The sequence below is a fragment of the Eutrema salsugineum genome, unplaced genomic scaffold (genome assembly GCF_000478725.1).
Source record: "Eutrema salsugineum unplaced genomic scaffold, Eutsalg1_0 scaffold_13, whole genome shotgun sequence".
Taxonomy (NCBI): Eukaryota; Viridiplantae; Streptophyta; class Magnoliopsida; order Brassicales; family Brassicaceae; genus Eutrema; species Eutrema salsugineum.
This window is the reverse complement of record NW_006256885.1, coordinates 6,195,645-6,214,622: the sequence shown is the minus strand read 5'-3', so window position 1 is coordinate 6,214,622 and position 18,978 is coordinate 6,195,645. Positions and strand designations below refer to the sequence as shown.

Genomic DNA, 18,978 nt, shown 5'->3' with positions numbered 1-18,978 from the left:
TGCTTAATCAGTGCTTTAAGGTTCTTTATCCCCAGTTTAATTTCATTGACTTGATTGGTACATCTCCAGAGACGTTTTTGCTCCAATCTTGGTATGACCAACCAAACCGTAAAAGCGGCTCAAGAATCTGTGCAGAAGTCAGAGGAGTTCGATATAAGGTGACATTGTTGTCTTATCGTTTCTGTTTTCTGGATTTTTAAGTTTATGGCCATTCACACACGGAGCATTTAAACCTTTTGTAGGAGGAGTCCCATATCGATTGCAGCAGCTGTTATATACATCATAACACAGCTTTCTGATGAGAAGAAGCCTCTTCGAGGTATGTTGCATTAACATTTTGTGAAGTCAAAACAATCTAACATCAGAATTTCACTTAAAAACAACCATCTTTGATATTGAACCTTGCAGATATATCGTTGGCAACTGGAGTCGCGGAAGGAACTATTAGAAACTCTTACAAAGATCTATACCCTCACCTTCCCAAGATCATACCAGCTTGGTACGCTAAAGAAGAAGATCTCAAGAACCTTCAAAGCCCTTGAGTGCTCATCTTATTCTCTCTTGTTTCTGGCTAACCACGCCTTCTTATTTAATATATCAAGTCAAGTGTCGATTTGAATCTGGGCTTAGACTTAGAGTTATCTGGTCCATAAGTGCGACTCGAGCCACTCTTGAACAAGAGTTTTCAAGTAGATTTGTATACCAAAAAAAAAAAAGAAAAATCATTATGATTAGAAAAAACAAAGTTTCTTGTGCTATAACTTTGTTTGAATTGATGAGATGGTATTTCTGCCATTTCCAACATCATCCCATCGAACATCTTACATCATTGGAGAAGCTCGGAAACGTGGATATGGGTGTTATCATTAATAGAGAAGTCGGCTTTCGCATGTTTTAGCCTCTTTTCAATCGTTCATGTCACTTGTCGGATGTGATTAATTTATGAGGTCATGTGCACATAGAGAGATGCGATTAGTGTGTATTTATGTTATAAAAAGAGATTTGAGAATACTGAATTTATCGTCATCCTTTTTCCATCATGTATTGTTAACAGCGTTGGTTAAGGGGTGGGTCAGAATAAAAGAAAACCTAATCAAATCGGATCTGAAATTCTCGGTTTAGAGAATTAATTCCCAGCCGCAAGCATTCAAATTCTTGACTTTTTGTTTTTGTTTTTGTTAAAGCTTAACTTTGCAAGATAAAATAGTGGATCTAACGATTTATATATGGGTAAAATAGTTAAGGAAATTAGTTCCAAATTTCACCAATTTTCTTACATGTTCGGTTTCTACAGTTAAATTACGTTTTATTTTGCATAGAAAGGAATAATGAACTCTGAGGCATGTTATATGAACTTTCATGAATCATGCAGAAATAAATAAAGACGACATTTTAGCAAAAAAAAAAAAATATAACAAATAAAGACGACCTAGTAATTTTTTTTTTTTTGCATGACGACCTAGCAATTTAGTACTAGTAGTATAGAATAAGCGACATTATAAAGAAAAAAGTTGATAAATAAACTTTGCTCATGCATCATTGGTTTACATTTTACCTACCACAAGGATAATTTTTGCCAAGTGGCTACAGAGATTGGACCGACGTCACCTATCTATGCGCTCATCTTTCATATTCTTTCTCTGAGTCATCAAATCGTCATCTCTCGACAATATTCCACTCAAATTAAAGTAGTTTTTAGATTTAGAAGTAGTCATTGACTATGTTGTAATAAGTTATAATCTGTTTTAAAAACGACGTACAGTGATTACAATACCAAATTAGTTATATTAATTGAATCAACCACATCTAGATGAAAAAGTATCTATACCCTTCCAGTTTTACTTCAAATTTCGCAATAATGTACATAAGAAGAAAACAAAATCACATGTGGTGTACATGAATTGGTTTCTAAGCTACCTTAACATTGCAATAGAGAATCTTCATTTTAAACATGCCAATTTGTATATAGTTGTGCTTTCTGTCATATTCACTCAATTTGGATCGCAATATCCAAAACACCGTTGTAAAGCAAAAAAACTCATAAACTACTCAATACATGTACATTATCGAAGTAATCACTTAAGTTCATACACGGTGAACAATGATACATATTTTATGTATCCTTGATATAATTTTATATAAAAAGGTGGACAAATCTAAAATGATTATAGATATTGAATGTGCTATTTTTGTTTTGTTTTTTAGAAACATTATACTCACTGGAGAACGATATTCTTATATATTTCTTTTAACATTTTGACAAACCTAGATATGGGGTTTCTCAGCTTCTAGCTGAAAATGGAGATAAACAAACAAACTATCAAAACAAACAAACCAAAACAGTGATAACAGATTCATACAAATCAAGTTATTTAGCAACATCAAAACCAGTTTACACAAGACTACTGTCTTCTTCGAGAGGGTTGGTTTATATCTTGCTTTTGCTTCTAAGAGATGAATACATTAATATATAGTTATACATAATGTATTATATTTTCCATGACTATGTAATAACCATTAATTATTTAAGCCTTACCATAAGATTGGTGAGAGGTATGACTATGGTTAGTAGAAAGGAGAAGCAGAAAAGGGTTTACCCAAATCTCACCAACTCTATCCAATATCAAATTCTTTAATATTTATTTATTTACTTGCAATCAATCTATGTGTGTTGGTAAGCTTTTCGCCATCCATAATGGAATTATGCGTCCTAGACTTTTCCATTCCCATAAGATCAATAAGCCTTGTATGAATCTATATTTGTATAGCGTTCTTTGTATTTCCGTGTATGACTCGTCGTCGTCGATGATGTAAAAAACATATACTAGTTAAAATTTACAAGCCTAAAGGACTTACTCTATATTTGGACGAGCCTAAAACCCTCACAACCAACACGCACACATCGAGATCATGCAAATGAAACCCTTCGACGGAAATTGTGGTCATGTGATTCATTCAAGAATGACCAAATCATCCTATGGTTGCTTTTGTGTTGTTTTTGTTTATATATACTACAGTTACAAGGGATAAATGACATTCAATAAAACATACGATCGATCTGGATAACATTTGGTACGTGAGTTATTTAATGAAATACTCTCGTTTTTTATAAAAGAAAAATAGTAACATAGTAGGAGCATTCTATGCAAGAAAGTAAATCACAAAAATATAAAACAATTTTGTATGGTTAAGAAAGATAATGTATGGATTTTGTGGTCTTCCTCACACTCATACCAAACATCGTGTCCCTATCTCTGGCAATACCTGACCCTCGAGCTCGACAAGTAAGACGGCTCATATAACATGGAAGCCACGTGGCCAATACACATCCGTCCAGATTACAATAAGCATCGAACGGTTGTTGACACATTTCAACTAACTCGTCTGGCTCTCAGCAACTCTTTACGTCTATTTAAAACCCTCAATGTCGCTCACCTTTCTCTCAGGAAATTTATTTGCAATCAAATCAAATTTCCTTTCTAATCCTTTTAATTTTTATAACAAAAATACAATAGTCTTGTAAGCGCAACGTGTGAGTGATCTTGTGTAATAACATCATCACATAGAGTGAAAGAGATCAAGAAAATATCACATTGTTTTTAACCGAAAAGAATCTGATTTCTGAATCCGGGTCATCAAAAGATTTCAATCTTTTCCATTTGGTTCGGCGTTATTCAATGGAGCTGTGCAATCAAAACAACAACCACATCGCCGCCGTCTCCGACGATCCGTTGAACTGGAACTCGGCGGCGGAAGCGTTAAAGGGGAGCCACTTGGAGGAGGTGAAACGTATGGTGGAAGAATACAGAAAAGGGACGGTGAAGTTAGGAGGAGAGACGCTGACGATTGGTCAAGTCGCCGCCGTGGCAAGCGGAGGAGTGACGGTGGAGCTGGCGGAGGAGGCTCGTGCCGGAGTGAAGGCGAGTAGTGAGTGGGTGATGGAGAGCATGAACCGTGGAACGGACAGTTATGGAGTCACCACAGGGTTTGGTGCAACTTCCCATAGAAGAACCAAACAAGGCGGTGCACTTCAAAAGGAGCTTATTCGGTAATACATTTGTTTTCTCAAAATACGTACCACCTTATTAATGTAATATTATTTTTTTCTCATTTTTGTTATGTTTGAAAATTAAATGCGTTGAATATTGTTTTAGACTAGTGAATAAGTGAATTTAAGAATCTTGATAGGTTTTTTAAAATATATTATGTATTTATTGTTAATCAAAATTAAATGCGTTGAAAATTGTTAAACTAGTTAGGAAAAATTAGATCCAGAAGTTATTATGTAGGAGAAAGGAAAAAGTTGATTCGGGTATAAAAATGGTGGGACAAAAGTATGATCTAGGTGATCTCTCTTTCGCCTAACTTTTTAGATTTGTTTGGGTGATTAGGTGAATATTTTTGTCGGGACATTAATTAGCCGAGTTAATTTGGTGTTTGGCAATAATTATTAGGTAAATGTGTGAAAATAAGTTACACATAATGAGTTAGACCGTATTAATTACGCGCATTATCCATTTTGTTATTTAAGATAAATATTTCGGTAACTTCAAAATGTTCGAAGAAAATGAAGGAAATTTGTTTTTTTTATTTAATCGGTAACATGCAATTTATGACCCGAGCAGGTTTCTGAACGCCGGAATATTCGGCGCCAGCGCCGGAGACACATCACACACGTTGCCTAAACCGGCGACAAGAGCGGCAATGCTCGTACGTGTCAACACTCTCCTCCAAGGCTACTCCGGGATACGTTTTGAGATTCTTGAAGCCATTACAAAGCTTCTTAACAACGAAATCACTCCGTGTCTCCCTCTCCGTGGCACCATCACCGCCTCCGGCGACCTTGTTCCGCTCTCGTACATCGCTGGACTCCTCACCGGCCGTCCAAATTCAAAAGCCGTGGGTCCCTCCGGTGAGACTCTCACTGCTTCCGATGCCTTTAGGCTCGCCGGAGTATCCTCCTTTTTCGAGCTGCAGCCTAAGGAAGGACTAGCGCTTGTGAACGGGACAGCGGTTGGATCGGGTTTGGCCTCGACGGTTCTGTTTGAAGCCAATGTTTTGGCGGTTTTGTCTGAAGTTATGTCCGCGATGTTCGCTGAGGTTATGCAAGGGAAACCAGAGTTCACTGACCATCTTACTCATAAACTCAAGCATCATCCTGGTCAGATTGAAGCCGCAGCGATTATGGAACATATATTAGACGGAAGCTCTTACGTTAAAGAAGCTCAACATCTCCACGAATTGGATCCGCTTCAAAAACCTAAACAAGATCGGTAACGTTTCTTGCTTCTCAAGTAAAACGGCTTTTGTGTGTTGAAAGTTGTTTATGTTTTGGTTTGGTTAGCTGAGAGAAGTTTTTCTATTAAGTTGCAGGTACGCGTTACGTACATCTCCGCAATGGCTTGGACCTCAGGTCGAGGTGATTAGAGCAGCGACTAAAATGATTGAGCGTGAGATCAACTCTGTTAACGATAACCCTTTGATCGATGTGTCAAGGAACAAGGCTTTGCACGGCGGGAATTTCCAGGGGACACCGATTGGTGTGGCCATGGATAATTCTCGTCTAGCCATTGCTTCTATCGGAAAGCTCATGTTCGCGCAATTTTCAGAGTTGGTGAATGATTTCTACAACAACGGTTTGCCTTCTAATCTATCAGGTGGGAGAAACCCTAGTCTTGATTACGGGTTTAAAGGAGCGGAAATAGCTATGGCTTCTTATTGCTCTGAGCTCCAGTTCTTGGCTAATCCCGTGACTAACCATGTCCAAAGCGCTGAGCAGCATAACCAAGACGTTAATTCCCTAGGGTTGATCTCGAGTCGTAAAACCGCAGAAGCAGTGGATATCCTCAAGCTCATGTCCACGACCTACTTAGTCGCGCTCTGCCAAGCGGTTGATCTAAGACATCTTGAAGAGAATCTGAAGAAAGCGGTTAAAGCCGTTGTGAGCCAGGTGGCGAAACGGGTGTTGATCGTTGGTGTGAACGGTGAGCTACATCCATCGAGGTTCACTGAACGCGATGTCCTCCACGTGGTTGATCGAGAGTACGTGTTCTCGTACGCAGACGATCCCTGTAGCCTTGCTTATCCGCTGATGCAGAAACTTAGACACATTCTTGTAGACCATGCTTTAGCGGATCCAGAACGCGAGGCTAACTCGGCGACCTCGATTTTCCAGAAAATCGGAGCGTTTGAGTCTGAGCTTAGGTCACTTCTTCCTAAAGAAGTGGAACGTGTTAGGGTTGAGTACGAGGAAGGATCGTCGGTTATAGCTAACCGTATTAAGGAATGCCGGTCTTATCCGTTGTACCGGTTTGTCCGTGATGAGCTTGAGACTGAACTGCTTACCGGAGAGAAGGTTCGGTCACCGGGAGAAGAGTTTGACAAAGTGTTCTTGGCGATTTCTGATGGAAAAGTTATTGATCCTTTGTTGGAATGTCTCAAGGAGTGGAACGGAGCTCCGATTCCGATCTGTTAAAAAATCTTATTAACGAACTTTCTTTTCACTTACAGGATTTGTGTTTCTTTTTCTCTTGATTTCCACGACATTGCACAACACTTGAAACTTACATGTTTCTTTGTATGATAAAAATGCTCTGTTTATGTATTGTATCACACACACCCTAAGATGGTGTTGGCAAAGTGGTTTACGGTCAATTTAAATCAATGCATGTTGAAGGCTTTTTACAGTATTATCTAATCAGGAATTATGAAAAAGAGAGAAGCTTGACGACTTGTTATGCGTTGGAGCTGGTCTTATATAGCTGAGCCTTGTTTTTCATTTTCTCATTGTCATCCATAACCAAGATGCCTTTTCTTATGGAGTGTTACAAGTGTAGCTTACATTTATTGGTCACCAGCTTCGGAGAAGCCTATATATAGAGATAAAGAGATAGAGAGATTATGCAAATGAAGTCCCGGGATGGACCTTTTGGTGGAACAAGATGATCATTTTTCAGCATATGTGACAGAAAGAGGACTCAAGATCCTCCAGGATTGGTGAGCTTATGTTGATTCACTCAAGATTCACATTCCTCTCAAGCAAAAAAAAAAAAAAAAAACTGAAAAAATGGATTTCCATGATAGATGTGAAGTTGCAAAGCTATGAAAATAGACAGATTCTGATCTTTTTACGAACATTGGCTTTCAAAATTGACTCTTTGTGAAAAGGCTTAGCAGGGGAGCAAAGGAAAGAAGAAAGGGATTTGCAGATTAATATATGTTGTATTGTTGTTGAGTACTTCCCTAAGATTTCAGTTCTTGTCGAGACAGTTTCTGTTCTGGACACACGGTTCTTGTCGAGACAAAGTTAAAAAGCTAATCTTTGTCTTAAGAAAAAAAAAAGAAGTCTTACTCCAATGTAAACCAAATATTGTTGTGTGTTCGCAGCAAAAACACGACAAGTAGTTTCTCGGCACCGCTTCTGGGTCTTAGCGTTTTCCACAAGTGAAGAAGAAGAGAGAAGCAGACGCAAAAAAAAAAAAAAAAATGGCTACTCTTTCTTCCTCTCTGTTATCGTCTTCCCCTCTATGCAAATCCAGATTCTCGCCAACAACTCTCGTCTCGGGAATTGATTTCATCTCTTTCTCGCCTCGAACAGCTCTCTCCTCATCCACCATCTCCGTTGTCTCGCCGGCGATTCTATGTCTCTCCGTTAAGCAGAATCGGCAGAGAAACTCGCTCCAAGGTTCAAAGCTCCAAAGTTTCCCCTTTTCCTGATTGAAACATTGGAATTGAGTAATTCGAAGGATTGCACAGCTTCTCTCTCTCTCTCTCTCTTGTTTTTTGATTTGGATTTTTGTGGGTTCAGTGAAATCAGTAGCTAGCCCAACGGAGACGGCATCGGAATTCGATGAGATGGTCTCCGGCACGAAACGAAAGTATTACATGCTGGGAGGGAAAGGAGGAGTGGGCAAAACTAGTTGCGCTGCTTCTTTAGCTGTCAGATTCGCCAACAATGGACACCCAACTCTTGTTGTATCTACTGATCCAGCACATTCCTTGAGCGATTCTTTTGCTCAGGTAAAACGAGTGAACATTCTGTGAACTGGTGTGTCTCTCTTTTGTTTGTTGAAGAAGATATGATTGGTGTGTCTCTCTTTTGTTTTAGGACTTGACCGGAGGAATGCTTGTGCCTGTAGAAGGACCCGAATCTCCTTTGTTTGCTCTGGAAGTATGTGTCGTGGAAAGCAGATGTTTTTTTTTATATTTTAAATTCTGGAGTTATGTTTGGGGTATAATTGGTTTCTGTGGTGATGATCCTACACTCAAATAGAGTTTTAATTTATAGCTATGCAACAGATAAACCCTGAGAAGGCTAGGGAAGAGTTTCGTAGTGCGTCGCAGATGAATGGAGGAACTGGGGTGAAAGATTTTATGGATGGTATGGGACTTGGGATGCTTGTAGAACAGGTATGTAGACGTGTGAGCTTCAATGTTTCTGATACTAATCTAGGTGTGGCTCAAATGCCTCTTGCTATTATGCTTATGATACTGTCTCGTTTTCTGTGGTTAATGGAAGTTGGGGGAACTTAAACTTGGAGAGTTGCTTGACACACCGCCTCCTGGATTGGATGAAGCCATTGCCATTTCTAAGGTAATTCTGATATTATATCTGATCCTCGTTGCTTTTGTTGTGTGATTTGCTGAATGTCAAGGGTTTTTCACAGGTCATTCAATTTTTGGAATCACCCGAGTATAACATGTTCACCAGAATTGTGTTTGATACTGCACCAACGGTGAGCAAGATTCACTGAAAATTTCCCTCCTTTAACAAAAAAAAAGGAAAAAATTTACTGTTAAGACAAATGTTGCTACTTGCAGGGTCATACGCTAAGGCTACTCTCCTTACCTGACTTCTTGGACGCGTCCATTGGTAAAATCTTGAAGGTGGAAAATGTCGATAAATCATTTCTTCTACACTCTTATGTTGGTTTGTTTACCAGAGTGCCCATCTTTTTCTGAACTTTTGTTTTCTTGAATATCTCTTCTCATCTTCAGCTTAGGCAGAAAATAACCTCGGCTACTTCAGCAATCAAATCAGTCTTTGGGAAAGAAGAAAACAAGCCTGATGCTGTAAGTCTGCGTGTATATTGGCGGATATAGTAGTCTTCATCTTGTGTGGACACCGTTTGATTCCTTTTAAATTTCATTGGATGTGAAAAGGCCGACAAATTGGAACGACTAAGAGAAAGGATGGTTAAAGTCCGCGAGCTTTTCCGTGACACAGAATCAACAGAGTTCGTCATTGTCACTATCCCTACGGTAATACATACATATACATCTCCTTAAAGGTCCTCCTATCTTCAAAAATGCCATGTCTAAGCATTTCCATTAAAAGTTAGTCTAAAGTTAGCATCTCACCGCTCTTAATGTTTGTTGATATCCTAAAGGTAATGGCTGTCAGCGAGTCTTCTAGACTAAGTGCTTCCTTGAAGAAGGAAAGTGTCCCCGTCAAAAGACTTGTTGTTAATCAGATTCTCCCGCCATCCTCCTCAGACTGCAAATTTTGTTCCATTAGGAGAAAGGTATATATATTACACGCACCCACACAAACTTTTCATTTCTTATGGACTCTTTCAAACCGAAGATTGGTCTTGTATACTCCTCAACCAAAGAATCATTGCTCATTTGGGTGGTCAGTGACCGCCACAAAGAATGGAAGAGAAATTTAGCCCATGTATGTTTGATGTGGTGAAAAATGCATCTAAACGTTAAAAATGAACGTGCAGGACCAAATGCGTGCTCTTGATATGATTCGGGAGGATTCAGAACTCTCTGGCTTGACATTAATGGAGGCTCCGATGGTTGATATGGAGATCAGAGGTGTCCCTGCTCTGCGCTTCTTGGGCGATATCGTTTGGAAATAAGATCATCATCACACATTCGTAGTCATAATGAAGAAGAAGCAAGTTCACTTGTATGAGATAGTGTTGGTTAATACATCAGATAGTTTTGGCACAGATGTTGGAATTGTTCTTGGATGAACCAAATCATTGTCAGAGACTTTGATGGGTTTGGTCTTCCGGTAAAAATGAAAATTGACGAGCGTATCACATACTCGGCACTTTCTGTATTTTTTTTTTTAATGTTTGATAGAGGAAGAATATAGAAAGACAATATTAAGGGTCATTGATATCTGGCAGACTATGAATTTAGTATTTACTACTTTTGATAGGTGTAAAAATGTTAACTTCAAAATTTTGGTGCGTAAAACAAGATATTGCAATTCTTGGGGAGCAAAGCCGCAAGATATTTACAGTACATAGTAATGCGTAGAATAAGACCTAAAATAAGCCATTGCTTTACATAATAAAACAGCATGGCTTCACCTTTTACACAACCAAAAGGAGATGATAACTTAAGCCAGTGTTAATCCAAATTACATTTATTTTACTGACTTAAAATCTAAACCCCTCTATTTTATTTACAAATTATTTGCAAAATATATATAACATGAACCATCCATCATGAGGTGCTTTGCTTAGTTAGGCTGTACATATAGCTCTCTGTTCATCAAATTGTCCCTCTTTCTCTGGTTGTGTTATATATCTAAGTTAAGAAGCTCGAGGTTTACTTACTCAGATGGCGAAGGAGTAGCATTTGCGGTTAGAGAGGACGAAAGCCCGATTCTTCTCTCTGCAGAAAAAAAAGGAAACAATGATTCATGTTCATGACTGTCTTACCAGAATTTATACAGAGAGAGAGAGAGAGAGAGAGAGAGAGAGAGAGAGAGAGAGAGAGAGAGAGAGAGAGAGAGAGAGAGAGAGAGAGAGAGAGAGAGAGAGAGAGAGAGAGAGAGAGAGAAGAATTCTTTACCTCCAGTGGTGATAAGTTTTTCAACCCGGGCAACGATGTGTTTCCCATATGTGTATCTCTTTAAGGCATTCAAGTGGACTTTGATGCGAGAAAGAATTAGTGCAAGACTTTGATCATCGCATGTTTCTAGAACCTTTTGCACTACGTAGTTCCCAAATGGATCCTTCATCATCGCCTGCAAATTGTTTTCGACACTTAGTGGGACTTTTTTTGAGACATTTCAGAAAGACACGGGCGAGAAAATATATTTTAGTTGCAGACCTGAAGAGGCTCGTTTTCATCAGTATAACCAAGCATTTCATTCACTAGAACCTGACGTTCCTCTGGACCGCCAAATGTTAAGCATTTTTCGACAACGTTTGAAGCAAACTTCTGTTGACTCATCTTCACAATCTGCCCAGCAAGCTTATTGATAATTTCTGACCGTTCATGTGGTTTGCCGTGTTGTATGATATGCTACAGCCAGGAGAAAGAACAATTATTATCAGGGTGTCCAATTTTCATGCAGCAACAATGTATATCCAAAGCATTCACAAACTTACCTGAATAACATAATTTCCGTACTGATCTTGAGCTAGAGTGCAGACTGACTGCATGATTTCCTCCATGATGATTCGTTGGGTTTCTACGTCATCAATATGCTCCAGTACCCTCTGACGTGATTCCAAATAAGACATCACAAGTACTGTTAATAGGGGGCAAGAAAAAACTGGAAATTCACTTGATTATATCACCTATAAAATATAAGGTGTGATGTTTTTATCAAACCTGGATTACACGACATCCATAAGGGTGTGTTGAAAGAGAAAGGACTTTCCCGTAAAATGAGGAAATAATGAACTGTATATAATCCTGAGGAAGACGCTCTATACACTTCTGGATCACATGATTACCGTTCTGATCGTGAACGCATTTCATGACAGACCCATCAAGCTCTTGCACCATTCGAACTTGCTGCTCCAAATCAACCACCTCTAATGCCTGTATCAATATCGCAGAAACAAGATAGGGACATGCTCAGAAAAGTCAAATCTGTATAAAACCCATACCACTAAATAATAGGAAGTCGTCTCAAAACAATGTTTTTTTATAATAAATACCTTTTGGATAACCCTGCAGCCATACATTTGTAGAGAAAGAACCAAAACGTGTCCCGTAACTTGTTCAGCGAGTTCTTTTCTCTGTCTGTTTGTACCATGCTCAAAAAACTAAAACAAAACCAGAACAACATATGAGTAAACTGACACACCTATCCATGCGCATTGAAATGATTTAAGTGCTACAGCTCATACCTTTTGAATGACATAATTTCCAAAGACATCTGCCATTAAAGTGCGACCATAAGGAAGTATCTCAGGGAATATTGCATCCTTCTCCTCATCCGTTGCAGTCTCAAGTTTTTGCTGAATGAAGCGACTTCCGTACTGATCCATGCTGCACATGGTGTGAAATGAAACTAAAAATGAACTAGTATCCTTAAGTGACGTTTATTAGATAAGGCAAGGTAAATACCTGAACTCAATCACATGACCAACTATTCCCGAAAGCTCTAAAGACATTGTCTTGTTATTCTTGAACCCCTCTAGTAAGGATACTTCTGTTGTGCTGCCAATATCGACATGAGATGACCCGTGTAATCCTCCAAAAGGAACTTTCATCATTGAGGCAGATTGTGACGACATTCGCATGTTCTGGAGATTTCTTGAATTCTTGGAAGGAGAAGGCAAATGGTTTCCTAGATACATGCTGCCAAGATCATACGAAGGATTCTCAAAGAATCTAGAATTTGCAGCACTGAGGTTACCCCGCTGTTGCCTATTTTGAGCAAGTAACATCGAGAGGTATTCGTTAGCCGTATCTCCGTTTGAAGTCCCAAAATTGTTTCTAAGAGAAGAATGATCACTTGGTGCACCAGCAGCTGATGCCGTATGCAGATACTGGCTGTAATGGGGGTCTATAACTGGAGAGTGAAGCTCAGAAGCAACTTGATTTATCAATCTGTTCAAGCTTTGTCTATCTACTTCCCCAGTCAAATGTGAGCCTGTAATAAAATAAATTTAACACAAAAAAATCTAAGCCAATAAGGTTTTTTGTGTTAGTGTGTACGAAATTATGAGAGAGAACGCGCGAGGAAGAGTGAGATACCTTCAGGGGAATAGTGCTCAGGTAATGAATTCAACTTGTTATTTAACAAATAACCACCAGCTGTGGAAAAGTCTGTTCCATTGATATTTGCATTCCCAATATTGACATCAGATACGCTCAGGCTTCCTAATCTAGAGCGGTCAGAGGTTGAGTAAAGACTCGCTGAAGAGGAGGTTCGTTTTGGAATGTTGGCCTGGCCGTGGGCACCCACCGTAGAAGCACCAAGACTTGTTCCATAGCCACTCATAACTCCACCATAATTTGCTAAAAAGAAGTGATCGTTTGTCTCTGTTGTAGCAATATTTTGTTGACGCAAAGCCTTCTTATGACCGTTGGGTATGTAACGCATGACATCAGATTGATTCTCCAATTCCACCTGAAGCTGGGACTGCATATGGTTATCATTTAGTTGACTCATCTCTGACATGTTCAACCTCGACAGCGTGTTAGCAACATCAGCAGCAGTGTAAGATTCACAGTTTTGGATGGCTGTGCCAGTGCCAAACGTATTCTTCTTCTCGGCAGGACCGACTCTGGTACCGATAGGGGGCAGACCAGAGGCCGGGGATCGTCCTACTAGATGTGAGTCGGGAGTTCTATTCCTCGACTTTGGACTGTTTTGTGCAGCAGAATGTAATGATTCATGGAATGCTAATGGAGTGTCGAATCCACCCGCACTGAAATTCGATAAAATAGCAGGATCTTTCATGTCACGGAAAGTGTTGCAACTTGCAGGCCGAGAGAGTTGGCTGCATAAGGCTGCATCCCGGTCAAGTCCTTCCTGTAAAATTTGCAAATTAATCAAGTAGTACCTCACAAGTAGCATGAATATAAGCACCAATAATGCATAGACATTACCTGAAGTATATCAGCGAAACTCTTCCTCCTCGGTCCAAGCCCTGGATATCCAGATAATCCAATCAACTCATCTCTTCCTTGATCTAGCCGCTGCACAGTGGTCTTCTGAACAGCTACAGCGTTCCTAAGTTCCATCAAATCGTTCTCCGCCTGCTCAACTGGAATCCCTGGCTGAACAGAGAAGAGCGACGAGGAGTTGTCGACTTCAACCACTTTCTTCCTCCATTCCCCAACAGGATCAAACACAGACTCACTGTTGTGAAACCTTTGAGCAACCCTCCAATCTTCTCTAGACAGCAACGGAGGAGGCAACCTCGGATTTGAGTGTTCATTCGAATAGTAATACGAGAGATACTCAGGGTGCCAACGTAACTCATCATCGGACAAAAGCTCGACGCCATTGTTAGTGCTGCTAGTGCTAAAATTACCAGAATCTCTATAATCAGAGTTGTTCAAGTACTGATTATCCATGGCCCTCAACAAACCTTCCACCGTCGGTGGCGCGCTTCCGCTTCTGTGCACATCGATGTCTCGTTCTCGTTCTCGGCCAAATCCTTGCCGGTTACGATGTTGCTGCAGCAAAGATTCGAGCTCCCTCTGGAACCGATCCTCGAGATCCACATTGGATCCTCGATTCACACTTGTCATATTTGATCTCGTATCCATGTAGCTATCAGTAACCATCTCTTCCTTTCATCCGAATCTATATGAGACCTAATCAGCCCCTGCAAAACCAGAACAATTTCGTGTCGGTGGGTATTTCCAAAAATAACGAAGAATCCATCAATTTCTAAAGAAGAAATGATCAGAGAATCCGATCGCGATCAAAGTAATCACCTCTCGATTCAATGTGTACGAAGACCTTTCGAAAACGATCTCGTTCACGCTAACACAAAACGCAGAGGATGAAACAGGAGACCGATATCGATGACGACCATTGTTGGAGAAACTCAAGAGAGCAAAGTGAGATTTTAAAGGTAGAAGAAATCTAGTGAGAATGAGAAATTGGCAAGGGATCGAAGAAAAAGAGACAAATAAGGCCAAGCATGGAAGTCTGAGATCGCCTTCATCCTCTTGGTATTTCTTCCAAACTGTCACTTCTATTAAATTCCATATATCTATCTCTTCTTCTTCCCTTTTTTCTTTATTGTCTTTTTCTTACTTTTTAGTTAATCTTAATTGGTGATAGAAGAAGCCATTATTGTATGGAATATGGATCTATGATCTTATCTATCTCATTTTCATGGACAAGGATAATTCTCTTACATCATTAAATCATTAATTAATGATCGAAAACCTCGTTGAAATCGAGAATCTCTCTTATATGACGACCTACAAGAAAGAAAATTCGTTTAATTCGGTCCCTTTTTTTTCGTAAACCAAAATGTTCGGAGCAAACATATCGATAATTTTTTGTTAAAGTGTTAATTAAGTGATGATCGAACTCGGGTTGCAAAGCACAACCGACATTTATTAGTAGCACACTCTACCACTAACTCGCAAAAATTTAAGACTAGGCTCATGAGAAAGCCCAATGGACTTTATTGTTTATAATTAGCCGCTTAGGTGCTGATCTCTTTTACACCGTCGACTTAATTTTTCTTGGACAACCTCTCCCAAACTATATAAATACTGTAGTTTTTTAAAAATTAAAATAGTTAGTCTACTCTAGTGAACTCAATGTTAAAACCGTTAAGTCGTTAACGCAAATCATGTAGTAGTAATAAAAATTTCTTAAACACACTCTCATAATTACAGTATAACTTTTAACAGCCTTTTAAAAACTGAAAGGCTTATTAAAGAAAGTCAATAAACTCTTGCAGCCCACTCAAACTTTCCTTGGAATTCGGAAATCTATTTGAGATTAATGACGGAACCACCCCTACGTCATGTTACCGCACGGTAAGCTGAGAGGGTGAAACCGTAGTTTCATTGAAAATTGCCATTACAGTAGAATCCATTCCATTTTTGGCTAATGATTCACAAACATCTTTTCTTCATCTCCTTCTTCTTCTTCCCATGATCGCTTAACGCAATCTTCTTGTCCCTCTTTTTCTCTCTCCACGATCTTCTATGTCAGTCGCTTCTATTCGCCGTTTAGCCGTCGGAGCCGCCGTAATTGCCGCTGCATCCGGTGGCGCTGTCTACCTTGCCCCGTCGGTTGCCTCCAGCGACAGAGGCGGTGGTCCGATTCTAGATTCATTGAGGCGTAGGATTGGTGATCCCACCGCTTCCGTACCTTCTCGATCTGCTCAAGAGTCTGTTCTGATTGGAGCCAGCTCTTCTAATCCTCTCGATGTCCTCGTCATTGGCGGTGGAGCCACCGGTTCTGGTGTCGCCCTCGACGCTGCTACACGCGGTCTCCGTGTTGGTCTGGTAGAGCGGGAGGATTTCTCCTCTGGGACGTCTTCGCGTTCAACTAAGCTAATTCATGGAGGTAATCGTTCGTTTTTGAATTTTGTATGTGGCGCTGGGTATTCGAAATTCGGATAAGAAGCTCTCTGAAACATGGGATTGAATGTAACAACTGCTTGTTTTACAAGTTGGAATTGAATGATGTGATCATCCATTAGGCGCTCACGATCCTTGGTTGTTCAACTAGCGGAAATTAGATTTAAGGGCTGGAAAATTGGTGAAGTCTCGCATTATCAATTCGCTAACGAAAATGTTTGGATTTCGAGAGGAATAATTGTAGAAATTACGGCTTTTTTACTTGGTTTTCTGCCTCTCATTGTTGTATAATTGTTTTTTTAGTTCAATAATTGTTAGTGTTCGTTTACACTGATGTTAATTAGGGGTTCGCTACTTGGAGAAAGCTGTTTTCAATCTTGATTATGGACAGCTGAAGCTTGTATTCCATGCGCTTGAGGAGCGTAAACAGCTCATTGAGAATGCGCCACATCTCTGCCATGCTCTGCCCTGTATGACTCCTTGTTTTGACTGGTTCGAAGTTATCTACTTCTGGATGGGATTGAAGATGTATGACTTGGTCGCAGGACCACGACTATTGCATCTTTCCAGATATTACTCTGCACAAGAGTCTGCTGAGCTCTTCCCCACTCTTGCAAGGAAAGGGAAAGACAAGAGTTTGAGGGGCACTGTTGTGTATTATGACGGGCAAATGAATGATTCACGTCTGAATGTGGGTTTGGCATGTACTGCCGCTTTAGCTGGTGCTGCAGTTCTCAACCATGCCGAGGTTGTATCGCTTATCACAGACGATGCTACTAAGAGAATAATTGGTGCCCGGGTTCGTAACAATCTCACAGGTACTTTAAAAATAGCAATTTCTTGAATTTTGTATACATACCTCTGCTCGGCCATGATTTGGGCAGTTGTTGATGAGATATTTTATTTCTACAGGCCAAGAATTTGATAGCTATGCAAAAGTAGTTGTGAATGCGGCTGGACCGTTCTGTGATTCCATTAGGAAGATGGTTGATGAAGATACAAAACCGATGATATGTCCAAGTAGCGGAGTACACATCGTGCTCCCTGATTACTATTCTCCAGAAGGGATGGGCTTGATAGTCCCTAAAACTAAGGATGGTCGCGTTGTGTTTATGTTGCCGTGGTTGGGACGAACAGTAGCAGGCACTACAGACTCTAACACGTCAATCACTGCACTTCCAGAACCTCATGAAGATGAGATTCAGTTTATACTGGACGCAATCAGCGACTATCTTAACATTAAGGTATGTCCAGATTCAGCTTAGAGATGAATAATCAATTTTAATCGACAATTCAGTTGAAAATAAAATTTCACTAGGTTCGACGTACTGATGTTCTTTCGGCTTGGAGTGGTATCCGTCCACTGGCAATGGATCCAACAGCAAAGAGCACAGAGAGTATCTCCAGAGACCACGTTGTCATCGAGGAATGTCCTGGTCTAGTTACAATCACAGGTGGAAAATGGACAACTTACCGAAGGTGAGAGAGTTGTAGAAAATAAGCAGAATGTTTTCAAAGTTGTGTTATTATGCGCTCATCGGTAAATTCATTTCAGCATGGCGGAAGATGCGGTTGATGCAGCAATCAAATCGGGAAAGCTGAATCCAACCAATGAATGTGTAACACAGAAACTACAGCTTCTGGGTTCTTATGGATGGGAACCATCTTCCTTCACAGCTCTTGCACAGCAATACGTGCGCATGAAAAAAACCTATGGTGGTAAAGTGGTTCCAGGAGCAATGGACACAGCTGCAGCTAAGCATTTGTCTCATGCCTATGGTTCAATGGCTGACCGAGTCGCCACCATAGCTCAGGTTCGGTTTTTCCATCTTCATACCATTTTTAGGGGCTGGCTATATTCGGTTTATGATCTGGTTCCCGTTCGGTTCTTTAATGTCAGGAGGAGGGTTTGGGGAAACGGCTAGCACACGGGCATCCGTTTCTGGAAGCAGAGGTTGCTTACTGTGCAAGGCAAGAGTACTGCGAATCAGCGGTTGATTTCATAGCTAGGAGATGTAGAATCGCGTTCTTGGACACGGACGCAGCGGCACGGGCGTTGCAGCGTGTGGTGGAGATTCTAGCAAGTGAACACAAGTGGGACCAGTCGAGGGAGAAGCAGGAGTTGCAAAAGGCTAAAGAGTTTCTTCAAACTTTCAAGTCTTCCAAAAACGCACAGTTTCACGATGGCAAACACAACTGAAAGCCGCCACTGAGAAGTCAATTTTTAAACTACTGTATTGAATTTATTATTTTCTGTTTCCCAATTGTTGGATTCTGGGTAGCGATTAGCGAGAAGGAATAAATAACAAATACTGTACGGATGGAATAATAGTTATACTGCGACAACGCAAATGTTTCTTGGATTCAAACAACTTGTTTTTGTCTTCTAAATGGGGACCCAAGACGGATGTTTATTAAGCAATTTCTTTGTTGGGATATATTGGTCTTCGAGAGGTATAAAAAGATTCTGAATCAGCAGTGTCAGAAAGTTTGTTTGACCACAGAGATACACGTTAAATCGTCAATAATTAAGTTTAGTCGATTCTGAGATACTCTTCTTTTTATAATCGTAATTCATTTCAACGATGTATACAATACAATCAAGAGTGAGAGTGAAGTGAGATTCAAAGCCATATATATTTACAGAAGATGATGAAGTTATACGATGATGAAGTTATACACCAGGCTTAGCTCAGGGCGCTACTGTGA

General features: G+C 40.1%; 5 protein-coding genes across 6 annotated transcripts in view; 4 read left to right on the top strand and 1 right to left on the bottom strand.

Moving 5' to 3' along the window:
* The window catches only part of LOC18023788 (transcription initiation factor IIB-2), a 2,118-nt gene extending 1,254 nt beyond the window's left edge, over window positions 1-864 (top strand). The window contains 3 exon segments of the mRNA XM_006407520.2: window positions 12-158; window positions 243-319; window positions 409-864. Of these exon segments, the coding sequence (XP_006407583.2) occupies window positions 12-158; window positions 243-319; window positions 409-542 (358 nt within the window). The 3' untranslated portion in view covers window positions 543-864.
* Window positions 865-3,459: 2,595 nt separating this feature from the next.
* Window positions 3,460-6,686, top strand: LOC18023786 (phenylalanine ammonia-lyase 4). Of its 2 annotated transcripts, none has more exons than XM_006407518.2 (3): window positions 3,460-4,048; window positions 4,626-5,273; window positions 5,374-6,686. In XM_006407518.2, the coding sequence occupies exons 1-3, from the start codon at window positions 3,678-3,680 to the stop codon at window positions 6,473-6,475; spliced, it is 2,121 nt and encodes a 706-aa protein (XP_006407581.1). In that variant the 5' UTR covers window positions 3,460-3,677; the 3' UTR covers window positions 6,476-6,686. The 2 variants fall into 2 exon arrangements, with proteins under 2 accessions (XP_006407581.1, XP_006407580.1); XM_006407517.2 differs by having other exon boundaries at window positions 5,368-6,686.
* A 700-nt stretch (window positions 6,687-7,386) lies between these two features.
* LOC18023785 (ATPase ARSA1) lies at window positions 7,387-10,054 on the top strand. The gene is made up of 11 exons (XM_006407516.2): window positions 7,387-7,684; window positions 7,808-8,019; window positions 8,108-8,170; window positions 8,299-8,409; window positions 8,519-8,593; window positions 8,667-8,735; window positions 8,821-8,886; window positions 8,998-9,072; window positions 9,163-9,261; window positions 9,390-9,524; window positions 9,729-10,054. Exons 1-11 carry the CDS (start codon window positions 7,486-7,488, stop codon window positions 9,864-9,866), a joined length of 1,242 nt encoding a protein of 413 aa, XP_006407579.1. The 5' UTR covers window positions 7,387-7,485; the 3' UTR covers window positions 9,867-10,054.
* Window positions 10,055-10,198: 144 nt separating this feature from the next.
* Window positions 10,199-14,942, bottom strand: LOC18023784 (pumilio homolog 4). Its single transcript, XM_006407515.2, has 11 exons — window positions 14,656-14,942; window positions 13,819-14,543; window positions 12,961-13,741; window positions 12,328-12,856; window positions 12,108-12,249; window positions 11,916-12,023; window positions 11,584-11,796; window positions 11,358-11,468; window positions 11,077-11,271; window positions 10,816-10,990; window positions 10,199-10,635 (listed from the first exon to the last, which is right to left on the bottom strand). Exons 2-11 carry the CDS (start codon window positions 14,500-14,502, stop codon window positions 10,574-10,576), a joined length of 3,000 nt encoding a protein of 999 aa, XP_006407578.1. The 5' UTR covers window positions 14,503-14,543; window positions 14,656-14,942; the 3' UTR covers window positions 10,199-10,573.
* An 872-nt stretch (window positions 14,943-15,814) lies between these two features.
* Window positions 15,815-18,632, top strand: LOC18023783 (glycerol-3-phosphate dehydrogenase SDP6, mitochondrial). Its single transcript, XM_006407514.2, has 6 exons — window positions 15,815-16,255; window positions 16,614-17,087; window positions 17,182-17,513; window positions 17,588-17,748; window positions 17,825-18,083; window positions 18,170-18,632. Exons 1-6 carry the CDS (start codon window positions 15,892-15,894, stop codon window positions 18,467-18,469), a joined length of 1,890 nt encoding a protein of 629 aa, XP_006407577.1. The 5' UTR covers window positions 15,815-15,891; the 3' UTR covers window positions 18,470-18,632.
* The last annotated feature ends 346 nt before the right edge of the window (window positions 18,633-18,978 follow it).

Excerpts from the sequence above, each read along its gene's own strand:
- LOC18023785 (XM_006407516.2), top strand. The coding sequence starts at position 7,486 with ATGGCTACTCTTTCTTCCTCTCTGTTATCGTCTTCCCCTCTATGCAAA. Across the intron at positions 8,736-8,820 it reads TGTTTGATACTGCACCAACG|GGTCATACGCTAAGGCTACT; the intron begins GTGAGCAAGATT and ends TGCTACTTGCAG. Across the intron at positions 8,887-8,997 it reads CCATTGGTAAAATCTTGAAG|CTTAGGCAGAAAATAACCTC; the intron begins GTGGAAAATGTC and ends TCTCATCTTCAG.
- LOC18023786 (XM_006407517.2), top strand. The coding sequence starts at position 3,678 with ATGGAGCTGTGCAATCAAAACAACAACCACATCGCCGCCGTCTCCGAC. Across the intron at positions 4,049-4,625 it reads CTTCAAAAGGAGCTTATTCG|GTTTCTGAACGCCGGAATAT; the intron begins GTAATACATTTG and ends TGACCCGAGCAG. Across the intron at positions 5,274-5,367 it reads CAAAAACCTAAACAAGATCG|TTGCAGGTACGCGTTACGTA; the intron begins GTAACGTTTCTT and ends TTTTCTATTAAG.
- LOC18023783 (XM_006407514.2), top strand. The coding sequence starts at position 15,892 with ATGTCAGTCGCTTCTATTCGCCGTTTAGCCGTCGGAGCCGCCGTAATT. Across the intron at positions 16,256-16,613 it reads AACTAAGCTAATTCATGGAG|GGGTTCGCTACTTGGAGAAA; the intron begins GTAATCGTTCGT and ends GATGTTAATTAG. Across the intron at positions 18,084-18,169 it reads GAGTCGCCACCATAGCTCAG|GAGGAGGGTTTGGGGAAACG; the intron begins GTTCGGTTTTTC and ends CTTTAATGTCAG.
- LOC18023784 (XM_006407515.2), bottom strand. The coding sequence starts at position 14,502 with ATGGTTACTGATAGCTACATGGATACGAGATCAAATATGACAAGTGTG. Across the intron at positions 12,250-12,327 it reads GGTCATGTGATTGAGTTCAG|CATGGATCAGTACGGAAGTC; the intron begins GTATTTACCTTG and ends CACCATGTGCAG. Across the intron at positions 11,272-11,357 it reads ACGGAAATTATGTTATTCAG|CATATCATACAACACGGCAA; the intron begins GTAAGTTTGTGA and ends TCCTGGCTGTAG.